At 39.4% G+C, this 14,517-nt stretch overlaps 1 protein-coding gene across 1 annotated transcript; it reads left to right on the plus strand.

Annotated features, from left to right (window-relative positions):
- The first annotated feature begins 624 nt into the window (after nucleotides 1-624).
- Nucleotides 625-13,773, plus strand: LOC133654115 (solute carrier family 25 member 33). The gene is made up of 7 exons (XM_062054147.1): nucleotides 625-838; nucleotides 6,221-6,394; nucleotides 9,169-9,246; nucleotides 10,938-11,038; nucleotides 11,132-11,198; nucleotides 12,551-12,831; nucleotides 12,915-13,773. Exons 1-7 carry the CDS (start codon nucleotides 798-800, stop codon nucleotides 13,112-13,114), a joined length of 942 nt encoding a protein of 313 aa, XP_061910131.1. The 5' UTR covers nucleotides 625-797; the 3' UTR covers nucleotides 13,115-13,773.
- The last annotated feature ends 744 nt before the right edge of the window (nucleotides 13,774-14,517 follow it).

Consider the following 14,517-nt stretch of genomic DNA (forward strand, 5'->3'; position numbering starts at 1 on the left):
GCCTGGAGGTGTTGTTTTAGTGCGGTTTTGAAGGAGGATAGAGATGCACTTTCTTTTACACCTGTTGGGAGTGCATTCCATAGAAGGAGAATGAGTTAAGACCTTTGTTAGATCGGAATCTGGGTTTAACGTGGTTTGTGGAGCTCCCCCTGGTGTTGTGGTTATGGCGGTCATTTATGTTATGTAAGTAGTTTGCATCAGCATCAAGGGTTGGAATTGGGGGGGGGGTTAAAGCACCAAAATGATTCCTGAGCGTGGCCACCGCTGCTGCTCACTGCTCCCCTGACCTCCCAGCGGGTGGAACAAGGGTATGGGTCAAATGCAGAGGGTGATTTCAACACGTGTGTTGTGTGACTATCAGTGGTACTTTAACCTAACTTATAGATAAACGAAATAAACATTCCAAAAAATAATGTGTCTTCGCTCTAATTTCGCAACACTTTCACAGAATTGACCTTTCGCTGTTGTTATTGCACCTTTTGTCTGCGTCAACGACAAAAGCAAAAGCTCCCAGCAGTCCAAAAGACACGGCGCACCGAGCACGTGCACCTACGTCACAGACAACACCCTCGTCCGGCTCACTGACGTCATCGTGGGGGGTCACGCCTCCTCGGCAGCTCAGCCTTCATCCTTGGTGACAGCTCCGCCCAAACCGGCTCATAGGGCAGCCAGGAGACATGAGAAGCGCTACACTTCGGAAGGCGATGTCGCTGTAGATTCCGTTAGTTTAACAACACATATCAAGTTAATATGGTCGCCGCTTGAAAAAAAAAGAGAGAGAGAGAAGGATTAGGAAGATGGCACAGAAAGACACGCTGCTGCATCTCTTTGCTGGGGGGTAAGTCATCGCTCCTGGCAACGCTGCCTGCGAGTGGAACATGTCCAAACGAAAATGTAATCATGGCGTCAGAGGCATATTTGAACACTTGAAAGTAACATTCAAGTTCCCGGGCTGCTAGCCTGCATGCTAAAACCGCGCCGGGCTCGAGCGTCACATAGAGCTAGCCAGCTAGCTAGCTAGCTGGTGTTAGCATTTCCTCTTTATTGCTGTGTAACATTCTGACATGTCTCGTCATTCTCGTTTTATCTCATAAATACTGCCAACGTGTTTATTATTACTATTTAAAGTGATAACGAAACTGAAAATTGTCCCGTATCGTTATTTCACCCGGCAACATATCGTTTTACAAGGTGATAAGAACCCACGTTACATCCGCGGGATGTTTGCCTGATGTTAGCCGGCTAAGGTAGCACGATGCCCGGGCCGCCAGTCAATTGTAATGTGACGAAGATATGAATACGCACATATACATCTACTTTTGCCTTAACAAACGCTACAAACTGATATATAACGCCACGTTTAAAGGAGCGGTTCTGCTAGTCACGTACGTGCAAGTCTACGTCTCGCCGTGTTATTATGTAATGTGTGCGTTGCGTGTTAGCTTCATGCTACTCAAGCCTTGCATAATCTTTCATTCAATCTGTTTTGTAGAGCCTTAAAAAAGGCATTTTAGGTGTTCCGGCGAAGTGACAAACGACACCCTGATGTTAAGGTCACCCTTTAACAACAGATGCTTCGTTAAAATGACGCCATTTTACCCTTGAACAGTCATCAGGTCCCCTTTTGGCAGTGCCTTAAATTCAGGAGGATCCTACTGTACACGTACAGTAAATTAATGTAATCATAATGTAAGCTGTACATACATTAGGTTTAAAAAAAACCCCAACGTAACATGGGAATGGAAATGCTTTCATCTTTTTAATCCGACCTCTTTTGAACAGAGTGGCGACCTCTTTTGAACAGAGTGGCCAAACTTTCTTATTTTAACCCGACCTCTTTTGAACAGAGTGGCCAAACTTTCTTACTTTGTACAAGTTTACTGTAAATATACAAGATGGACGCTTGAGGTCATGCTAAGACATTATTAAGTACATATTGAAGACGCTTTAGAATAGAATAGAAAGTACTTTATTGATCCCTGGGGGAAATTCAGCACCACAGTTCGCTCACAATAGACAATAAACACTTAGGTTATTTTTTTTTTACATGTGAACAATATGAATACAGTCTATTATACAGCATTATTCACATGTAAATAACATTAATACATTCTATTATACAGCATTATTCACATGTAAACAACATTAATACAGTCTATTATACAACATTATTCACATGTGAATAATATAAATAAAGTCCATTATACAGCATTATTCACATGTGAATAACATAAATACAGTCTATTATACAGCATTATTCACATGTGAATAACATAAATACAGTCTATTATACAGCATTATTCACACGTGAATAATATAAAGTCCATTCACATGTGAATAATATGAATAAAGTCCATTATACAGCATTATTCACATGTGAATAATATAAATACAGTCTATTATACAGCATTATTCACATGTGGATAACATAAATACAGTCTATTATACAGCATTATTCACATGTGAATAATATAAATACAGTCTATTATACATCATTATTCACATGTGAATAACATACACTACCGTTCAAAAGTTTGGGGTCACATTGAAATGTCCTTATTTTTTAAGGAAAAGCACTGTACTTTTCAATGAAGATAACTTTAAACTAGTCTTAACTTTAAAGAAATACACTCTATACATTGCTAATGTGGTAAATGACTATTCTAGCTGCAATTGTCTGGTTTTTGGTGCAATATCTACATAGGTGTATAGAGGCCCATTTCCAGAAACTATCACTCCAGTGTTCTAATGGTACAATGTGTTTGCTCATTGGCTCAGAAGACTAATTGATGATTAGAAAACCCTTGTGCAATCATGTTCACACATCTGAAAACAGTTTAGCTCGTTACAGAAGCTACAAAACTGACCTTCCTTTGAGCAGATTGAGTTTCTGGAGCATCACATTTGTGGGGTCAATTAAATGCTCAAAATGGCCAGAAAAAGAGAACTTTCATCTGAAACTCGACAGTCTATTCTTGTTCTTAGAAATGAAGGCTATTCCACAAAATTGTTTGGGAGACCCCAAACTTTTGAACGGTAGTGTAAATAAATGATAAATGGGTTATAATTGTATAGCGCTTTTCTACCTTCAAGGTACTCAAAGCGCTTTGACAGTATTTCCACATTCACCCATTCACACACACATTCACACACTGATAGAGGGAGCTGCCATGCAAGGCGCTACCAGCACCCATCAGGAGCAAGGGTGAAGTGTCTTGCCCAAGGACACAACGGACGTGACTAGGATGGTAGAAGGTGGGGATCGAACCCCAGTAACCAGCAACCCTCCGATTGCTGGCACGGCCACTCTACCAACTTCGCCAATACAGTCTATTATACAGCATTATTCACATGTGAATAATATAAATAGTCTATTGTACATCATTATTCACATGTAAATAATATATTAGTCTATTATAAAGCATTATTCACATGTGAATAACATAAATACAGTCTATTATACAGCATTATTCTCATGTGAATAATATAAATAGTCTATTATACAGCATTATTCACATGTGAATAACATAAATACAGTCTATTATACAGCATTACTCACATGTGAATAACATAAATACAGTCTATTGTACAGCATTATTCACATGTGAATAATAAATACAGTCTATTATACATCATTATTCACATGTGAATAACATAAATACAGTCTATTATACAGCATTAATCACATGTAAATAATATAAATAGTCTATTATACAGCATTATTCACATGTGAATAACATAAATACAGTCTATTATACAGCATTATTCACATGTGAATAACATAAATACAGTCTATTATACAGCATTATTCACATGTGAATAATATAAATACATTTAGTCGTGTGTAAAAATGGTTCAGTAGCCACTAAATTGTTGTTGTGGGGAAGTAACAACATTGCATAAGCAGGGGTAATAATTGATTATTGACAGTGAACAACTAAGTCACACACAATGATAGTAACATTGGAAGTAATAGAAAAAATTTGTTTTGGGATCAAACACTTTACAGACATTTGAAGTAACCTTTTTTTTAATAATTTCTATCATTCTTGATAAGTTAACTGCTTTTCAAAAATAGATCATAACACTACTTTTAATAACAGACAGAGACTTCCTTTTATTGTCGTTCAAATTTGAACTTTGCAGTACAGATAAGAACGACATTTTGTTGCATTAGCTCATGGTAGTGCAGGATAAAAAAGCAATAAGGTGCAGAGACATGCAAACACTGTTGCACACATTTTAGTATTTGTGTAAGTGTAAAAAAGATGTGAACTACTATAATACAATAAAAAAACACTTATGTATGAAGCGTAAAAAAACACCATAATGATGAACGACAAAGGTGTAATGCAAAAAAGTTTGCTGTGTTGCAACCACCCCACTTTTTAGGCACTCCTCATGACTGTCACACAAGTGTAAAAAGAAGTCGACAACCATGAATGATACACAATCAAAAATATTTGTGTCCCTACACAACTTTTTCACTTCCAATACGATACTATAAAAGTGGGTGACATTGTTATCACCAGGAAAGATGAGGCCACCTACCTAGGTTCCATTCTAGAGGCTATTCTTTCCTGTGATACAATTGCAACCAAGTTAATCAGAAAGGTCAACCAACGAACAAGATTTCTCTACAGAATCTCCTCTCTGGTCAACAAAAGCACCTTGAAGATTCTAGCGGGAACTCTCGTTCAACCCTTTTTCGATTACGCTTGCACCTCCTGGTACCCTAGCACCTCCAAAACCCTCAAATCTAGACTCCAAACATCCCAGAACAAGCTAGTCAGGTTACTTTTAGACCTCAACCCCAGATCACACCTCACTCCAACCCACTTCTCCAAAGTGGGCTGGCTCAGGATGGAGGACAGAGTAAAACAACTTGCACTGAGCCTAGTCTATAAAATCCGCTACACCTCCCTGATACCGAAGTACATGTCAAACTACTTCCATAACGTAAATGACCGCCATAACCACAACACCAGGGGGAGCTCCACAAACCACGTTAAACCCAGATTCCGATCTTAAATAAGGCCTTAACTCTTTCTCCTTCTACGCCACATCAATATGGAATGCACGCCCACCAGGTGTAAAAGAAAGTGCATCTCTATCCTCCTTCAAAACCGCACTAAAACAACACCTCCAGGCAACTTCAATCATTGACTAACACCCTCCCCCCTCCACATCCCACCTCCCCGGATTGTAAATAACCAAATGTATTTCTAATGTATATACTTGTTCTTATGCTTTCTGAACTCACTATGCTCTCTCCTCGCTGTACATATCCTACAAAGTCAGACCTACACTGTTTCAATGTCCATTTCTCTGATGATGCAATTGTTGATGACTGAAGTGCTGATATCAACCAAACCCTCCTCATCCCACCCCTTGGATTGTAAATAATGTAAATAATTCAATGTATATACTCTGATGATTAACTTGCGTGATTACTGTATTATGATGATAGTATATATATGTACCATGAATTGATTTACGTGGACCCCGACTTAAACAATTTGAAAAACCTATTCGGGTGTTACCATTTAGTGTTCAATTGTACGGAATATGTACTGTACTGTGCAATCTACTAATAAAAGTTTCAATCAAAATACCGATATCCGAGCTTTGAGAATTTTATTATTTTGTATTGTGGAATGTTAGAAAAGGCTTGATCAAGTAAAATTACTTGATTTGATGTTTGATGAATTATTTAAAGTGTTCACTGAGCTGGGGTCTCACTCAAAATGTTGATGTCTCACATGAAGACGGAGAAAACTCCCAACATTTGGCGGGATGTAAAACGTGGGGTTATATATCGAATTGTACAGGTGTGGCCTAATAAATAGAATATTATGTACAAGTTGATTGATTTAATGAGTTCGGACTAAGAGACCAATTAAAGGCTCAGGAAGTGTTAGAATTTTGCTGACTAGCGTGAACCAATAATTTACGATTTTGGATTATTATTTTTTTAAATATTTGAGGTATTCAAATTTGGGTATTTTAATTATCTGTAAGCTATAATCGTGACAATTATCAGGAAACGAAGAACTACATTCCAGAAATATTTTAGTTTATAGGGAATTCATACAGTTGAATGTAAGAGTTTCACTTTTTGAACTACTAAAATAGAATAACTTGCTTCTCTGTCATCAAGTTGGTTGTTTATCTTCAAGGCTCCACAGTCTGCTGAATAAATCGCTTTTCATTATTGCAGATGCAGCGGTACAGTGGGCGCCATCGTGACCTGCCCCCTAGAGGTGTTAAAGACACGCCTGCAGTCGTCTGGTCTCACCCTGCGGCCCATTTTCCAAGTCCAGCTCGGCACCCTCAGCGGAACCGGCGTTATCCGACCAGGGACTGTTACGCCCGGGCTTGTGCAAGTCTTACGGTATGTACCCATGTCAACTCATGCTCCATATGTCATGCCTGAAGGCATGTGCCGTTCGTAAGATGGGAACACAGTGTTATCCACAGCTGGTGTGACTGACTGCCTTGCTTGGATTTGTAATTGTTAGCTGCACACCTTTGGAAATATCTTGTGGGCATCCAAGGATATAGAGTTAAAGCATGACTCTCCCAGTATTAAAGTGTATGTAGAGTACTGTATTAGACTAGTTATGTAATGCCTTTTATGCTGTTTTATGTGTTTCTCTCTAGGATAAATAAATACCGCTGTCCCACATAAAGCAGGATTAAAGTAGGCTGTCTTAAACAGCTGCATGCTGTGACACAACCTTGGATTTTCCACCAGACATCACTTCCGGTGTCAATGAGTGGTTTTCTTATTAGATGTTCAGGAACACAAGCCTTTTTATGAGGTTGGAAAGAGTAGAAACACCCTAGGAGGACGCAAGGGAAAAGTTTAAGGTTGGTGCTGCCGCAGAGTGTAAAATTACACCCAGATGATTTCGCTGGAAAGCTAACCCGTCTGGAATGCTGTAAACTATGACTGCAAATGCTAGACCAGTTATTCTCAAACTGTGGTAAGTGTACCACTAGAAATAATTACTGATTTATGTGCAGTGTTTTATTTTCCTATATTTAAACACAGTGTTACTGTTCAAATTTTGTGAAGTTACAGTGGGCAAAAATATTAAATATATACTTGTTAAATAAAACCTCTGCCTTGTTTTTAATGAAACACAGGAGAACACAGGAGCCTACTATGCTCCTGTGTTTTAATGTTGGTCATTATGGTGCCACTTGGAAGGCCAAGTTTTTTCGGAAGTGGTACTTGGTGAAAATCTTTTAGAACCACTGTGCTAGACACTTATTGTTCTCAGTGGTACACATTTATTTACCTTTTCAGGAGTTACCACAGTTGTTTGTGTCCTCTTTCCATTGACCGACTTTTGTGTTTTTACGGTAGACCAAAAAAAGCATACAGTCGTATCACTTGTCAGCCATGTTTATTAGGGGTTTCACCTTGCAGTTGTTCAAGAAACAGGTGTAACCGTGAGAGATTGAATGGGTTGGCTGTACACACGTCACAGAAACCTACACTGACTGTGTTACTTGTGACTTCACTAAACTCCAAGTCATCTGCAAAATGAAGGTCACAAGCTCACAAAGAGTTAAATATTTAGTGGGGGGCTGGTGGCTGACAAGCCAATTGCTTGCACGGGGCAGAGGGTCTGTCTCAAGTGACCACATCTGACATAACACTTGGCATCTTTTCAGGAATGTGTTTTAATATCCATTCAATGAAGAGATCAGGGTCCCATTACATTAAATGAATGTCTGTGTATATCAACATGTACTGTAAACCTATCAGTGAGTACACTCATAAACACTCACACTTGGCAATATGTGCTGTACTTGAGCAATACAGTAGTGAGTAGACTATTGTGTGTATCATAGATATGTCATATAATTGAGTGCTATTCTCGCTAGTTATTAAATAGAACAACCACTTTGCTCAACACAAATACAGTGGTAGCTCAGTTTTGATTAATAATCCGTTCCAAAAGGTCAGCCGAAGACTCAATCATACGAAAAAAACTACTCAATCGTACAAAAAAACTAAGACATTTGTTCCAGACAAATATGAACCCAAAACACTAACTATAGTTTTACATGCAGAAAAATATGTACAATACATTGGCTATAAATGGTGGATGTAATGGATAAATGAACATTTAACCTCACTTGTACCTTTTATTGAAGACCGTAGCTGGTGATTTCAGCGATGAGTAGAGATAATTTACAAGCGAACGACCGTGTCCACTACGCAATATAGCGTCCTTGCTAGTGGCTAACTTCCCTCCACAGTGCAAAGCTGCTTCCAAGTCACTAATCCTCGCCTCAATGCCATCAAATAAACTGTTTCGTATACGTACCAATATCACTGCAGGCCTAAAGAACAAGGAATAGCTAAATATGCTACACTACATATTTTAGTCTTTACTGGAGTCCACACAAAACTTTGCAAAAAATATTAACCCCTAGATAGAAACATGTTACAACAGAAGGTAAGCAGCTATTAACAGTAAATTATCAAGTAGATTAATAATAGTTTTGAGAGGAAAATACAACCGGAAATGATGCAATTTGTTACCGCATATGTGAGCAGCCAAATTAGGAGCCTTTGTAACTCATTTTGAAATGGTTGTATCATTTATATACCAAATAATATATTGCGATATATATCGTTATGGCAATATAGACTTTAGGCTATATCGCCCATTCCTATTAGTGACAACTACATAGTCAACCAGGGATAACGTCATTTAGGGGTGATAGAAGCTGGGGGAGGATGGCTTCCGGTTGAGGAGCTGACAGGACGTTTAGTTTTGTAATAAAGATATGTTAAGAACCCAATTAGACTCACACAGTGTATTAATAACACAACAAGACTGTGGGGGATGCTTTGTTTGGGCACTCCAATAGACTTGTTAGTTGTGTGGCCGTGCCGACACGGTATATAAAAACTGACAAACTTTTGTGTAAAGTTTTCATCAAATCCTATGAAAGGTGTGGAATACATAAACCGAGGTACCACTGTAAATATAAAAACAATAAATTATGCATTAAGTCAGAGCTGTTAGCTCAAACACAGGCACACCTCATGGTTGAAATAGCCCAATGTGAGTGCACTCATAAGTGTTAATTAAGGGTACAGATTGAAAATGAAATAATTCATGATCTTGTTTTTTATTTCAGATCAATTCTAGAAAAGGAAGGACCAAGATCCCTTTTCCGTGGTCTGGGGCCAAATCTAGTAGGCGTGGCTCCCTCAAGGTAAAGAAAAGTCCAAGTTGACACGCCAAATTGTTCCACCTTGTGTACATATTGTGTTTTTTGTCACACAAAGTTGATCTATGTGCCAATGTCATAACTCCTGCCAGTTGGTGCGCAAGTCAGCGATTACGCACAAAGAATACTGAACACTAACCTATTCCAAGTAGGGCTGGGCGATATGGCCTTTTTTTAATATTGCGATATTTAAAGCCATATCGCGATACATGATATATGTCTCGATATTTTGCCTTAGCCTTGAATGAACACTTGATGCATATAATCACAGCAGTATGATGATTCTATGTGTCTACATTAAAACATTCTTCTTCATACTGCATTAATATGTGCTACTTTAAAACTTTCATGCAGAGAAGGAAATCACAACTAAAAAAACATTTTAAAAAAATTCATACGGTGTTGATCTGGAATTTTTTGCCTCTGCATTTTGATGGTGTAGGCGTGTGGCACCGAACGGTGATGTTGACATGCGGAGTAAGCACTCTTCATTCTCTAGCAGGTGACTTTTCAAATGATGCTACATATTAGCAGTAATGCTACTTTTTATAGCAACGCTTTTGCCCCACACTTGACAAATGACGGTTGTCTGTTCGACATATTCCCACTTGAAGCCAAACCACCGCCAGACCATGGACCCCCTGCTGTTTTTGGGGAATTCATTATTCCTTCATTTGTTACCAGATTCGCACCTTCTCTCTCTCGTATTACCACTCGCACGGCTGCGCTAGCATCACAGCTAACGTTACCCATGCTGCTACCTCTTTGCTGCGTGAGGGTGTATACGTATGTGACGTGTGTAAGAAGGTGCGCTTGTCTGTCTGTGAGAAGGAGACACATGAAAGAGCGAGGAGAGCCTGTAGTGTAATGCCAGCAGCTAAAAGCAACTGCGTGAGAACGTATACTCGAATATCACGGTATAGTCATTTTCTATATCGCACAGAGACAAACCCGCGATATATCGCGTGTATCGATATATCGCCCAGCCATAATTCCAAGTATACATTACACACATTAATGGTTATGTGTTTTCTGAGCAGCTGTTTAATTCATAAGATGCAGGAGATAAGGCTGGATGTCTCGATTAATCAATACATTATTGCTCCCAGTTGAGCTTAACTGAGCTGAACTTGATTTTTTTACCCCAAACTAGATCATTTGTAATTATATTTGTCTCATATGTGCCTTTATATAGCTTGTGTAAGCACAACAATCCACGTAGTAGTAAAACCATAAGCGCCTCGATACACTTGCAACAAAACGTTGATTGGACTTTGACACTGTCAGCAGAAGACACTCATGGGGTTATTTTCCCCTCCTGGGTTAATGAATAGCCGCGTTGTGATCCTTTGCCCAGTCTGTCAAGCTACCACCCCCCTAGTCCACTAGCCAACTTGGACATGGTCCCGCTCCTGTCCAGACCGGATTTTTTGGCCGCTGTGGTTCCCAGTGCTGATTCAGCCCATTCTGGTGTGGTGACAGTGTGTTCCAGAAGCGAGGTGCAGGGAAACCCACTTCTGGAACCACGCTCTGGACAATCAACTAACATAATGAACGGCACAGAAGCTAAAAAATACATTCTCTGATTCCTGGATAGAAAATCTGCTCACCAGCACCAATCCTTCCGGTAACTTCTGTTGCAGGGGTTCTCACCAGTTTGTTCTCTTGTGTTTCAGAGCTATTTACTTTGCTGCATATTCCAAATCCAAAGAGCTCTTCAATGCGGTGTTGGTTCCCAACAGCGGTGCTGTGCATATGTCCTCAGCAGGTGTTGCAGGTGAGCACCCAGCATATGTAAACACACACACACAGCACAATAGAAATGAAGATCCATTATGCATTGTCAAATAAACCTTTATCTGTGCCACAGCTTTTGTGACAAACTCTCTGATGAACCCTGTCTGGATGGTAAAAACCAGGATGCAGCTTGAGAGAAAGTGAGTATTTTCCCCGGAAGTACACTTGCTCTGTTTGTGCACTTGCCTCCGACAATCATTCCAGCTCTTTATGATCAGGAAGTCAGCCTAGAATGTTGTATACAACAAAACCCCTATCAGTCTGCCAGTACAGCCGCCTGCCTGTCCCTGGGCCAGGTACTACGTGACACTGAGCTTGTGATCTGTGTCCATAAATACACAACACTGACGCATTGGCCTGTGTGCAGAAGAAGAGCCTATATTTACACACGTACCCGGCAGGGTGGCCAAGTATGTAAGCGTTTTTGTTTTTTTCAACATGAAAAGTCAAAGTCTTGAGTAATTCCAAGCAAACCACTCACTGTGCCTGTTATTCTTGTTATTCATTATCTCTTAGGGAATTGTTTAACCAGATTACAGATTGACAGATATTTTTAAGTCCAAACAAAAGTGTGTTGTTATAAGTAAAGGTTTACTGTTCAAAAGGTTATACTCTGATAATTTAGTCCATCCATTCATCCATCCATATTCTACCGCTTATAGTGTTTTGTAAATTTATACATAAGCAAAAATCTTTACACACCCCAACTAAGTCCTAAAATGACAATTTATGAAGCTACTCAAAATGAAAAATTATGTGAATACGAATAATTAATGAATTACTAATAAATGTGTAACAGTACTCTTTATCGCCTAAAGTGCAGAATTAGTAGAATTAAACTGCTTTTGTCTTATCCACGTGTCTATTCATTTACATAGTTCTCCGACTTTTACCCACGACACAAGGGTTTTCAACTTCTGCTTTTTCCTTGACACTTTCTCTAGCCAAACACTAGGGCTGCAGCTATCGATTATTTCAGTAATTGAGAAATTATTTAGTTTGTTCGGTTAATTGAGTAATCGAATACCACACACTTTATAGTATCAATGAAGTATTTTAGGGAAAATAGTTGAAATAAACAAAAAATGTCTGCTTGCCATAACCATCATTCTTTTTTTCCCCCTGATAATTACGCATCAACATTGAAATTGCACTTTTAACATTAAAAAATGAAATCAAAAAAATGTTTAACCGCTTTTATGTGCACTCTATTACAGTGGCTATGCAGAAACTATGTCAGCGTACATGTAGTCCCGATTTTATACATATTTATTAGTTAAACTCATCAAATGATCAAACAAAGCAATTGATTGAATCAAATAATCATTGCAGCCTTAAAAGGCAGTAGACATGGGACTGTGTGCAGTTATACTTCCTGTCCCTCACTTGCCTCTGTACCCTACCATACCAAAAAAAGATGACAAAAACATGAAGCTTTACTCCCTCGCTGGTGATTTTGTCATTGACTGAAGCTCACTTGTTACCTTTTCAGAGCCAGAGGAGAGAAGAAGATGAATGCCTTGCAGTGCGCCCGCCATGTTTACAGAACAGAGGGTGTCCGGGGTTTCTACCGCGGTCTCACTGCGTCCTACGCCGGCATCTCCGAGACCATGATCTGCTTCCTCATCTATGAGTCTCTCAAGAAACACCTGGCTGAGAACCAGCTAGGCTCCCCAAATAGTGAAAAGGAGAAAGGAGCGTCCGACTTCCTAAGCTTAATGGTAGCCGCTGCGTTCTCAAAGGGCTGTGCGTCCTGCATAGCGTACCCACATGGTAAAACGCACAAACCGGTCTAGTCTTCTGACACACGGTGATTAGCAAAAGACTAATAAAAAACACATGTTTTGTTTCCACAGAGGTCATTCGGACAAGACTGCGTGAGGAAGGCAGCAAGTACAAGCATTTCTTTCAGACCGGGAGGTTAATAGCTTTGGAGGAAGGCTATGCGGCTTTTTATAGAGGACTCATTCCACAGCTAATTAAACAAATCCCCAACACAGCCATCGTGCTTTCCACGTATGAACTCATTGTGCATCTGCTGGGAGAGTCCAAGTAAAAGGGCTGTTTGTAACTTGGGGCTTTTCTTAGCGAGCTCGGAACACCACATCGCCGCTGGACTCATAGAGGGAAAAAAAAAAACTTTTTGAAAATGCAGCACGTTTATTTTGTTTAGTGTGGTGCCACAGAGACTTCTATTTTGAAAGTGAAGGTATCGAAAGAGCTTCAAACACACTGTTTTACTGAATGCTTGTTGTTTTTAAGACTTTATCAAAATAGAACAACATTTTGTTAACCTGTGAAAAAATGGTCATCCTCTCAGAGGACATGTGTGTAAGTTGACTAAATTATTTTGTCTTTTGTTATTTAATGACATTTCTTTCTTTTTTTTATTACCAGTGCTAACCGTACCAGATTACATGAGAAAGGAGAGGTTGACTTGTGTAGTTAATCTATATGAAGGGAATTGATCCAGTTAAAAGTGCTATATTTCCAAATTTATTGAGCACACTTATATTTTATTGGGCCATTTCTGTTCAATTTTCACAAATCTATTATGCCTGTTTGGAGGGCAAAATAACAGACTTGTCATATTTTTCTTTCATCATGCTTACCTCGTTGGCATTTTTGTGTGAAAAACAATGGTCCTATTTTATTTTACAATGTGAAAAGTTTGATGCTTATTTGACCAGTGGATCAATAAAATGCATCAAGACATCTGGTGAGTCAATGACACCATTTCTTCGAACGTAAGCCACCTTTCTAAGTACATGAGTAAACCTACTGTATTGCTCAGAGAGGACCAGGATTTTTTTTATGATAGTTAGTATTGTGTTTGTGTTTTTTTTGTTCTTTTATTACTGCAAACAGTATGTTTGCACATTGTATAATTTAACACGTTCGTAGCAGTGATAACAACCCGAAATATGTTTTTGTGCTCACAATGATTCACAAAGGAAGGTCTGATAAGTTCTACCACACAAAAAGGAAAGGAAGAACTTGTGAGTAAACACTGATAAACAAGAAGGACATTAAGTAACCTGGAAAATGTTGGTCTTGGTTGCTTTTTATTAGTCATTGTGCATGTTCTCCCCGTGACTGCGTGGGTTCCCTCCGGGTACTCCGGCTTCCTCCCACCTCCAAAAACATGCACCTGGGGATAGGTTGATTGGCAACACTAAATTGGCCCTAGAGTGTGAATGTTGTCTATCTGTGATGGCCCTGCGATGAGGTGGCGACTTGTCCAGGGTGTACCCCGCCTTCCGCCCGAATGCAGCTGAGATAGGCTCCAGTACCCCCCGCGACCCTGAACGGGACAAGCGGTAGAAAATGGATGGATGGACTACAAATGCAAAAATTAAGTAATATGTTTTAAAATAGTACCTACAACTACAAATGCTTGGTTGTAGATGACCTCAATATATCTTACTAGACATCATTGGGTCCGTGGGTTACAATACA

The sequence above is a fragment of the Entelurus aequoreus genome, linkage group LG07, assembly GCF_033978785.1.
Source record: "Entelurus aequoreus isolate RoL-2023_Sb linkage group LG07, RoL_Eaeq_v1.1, whole genome shotgun sequence".
Taxonomy (NCBI): domain Eukaryota; kingdom Metazoa; phylum Chordata; class Actinopteri; order Syngnathiformes; family Syngnathidae; genus Entelurus; species Entelurus aequoreus.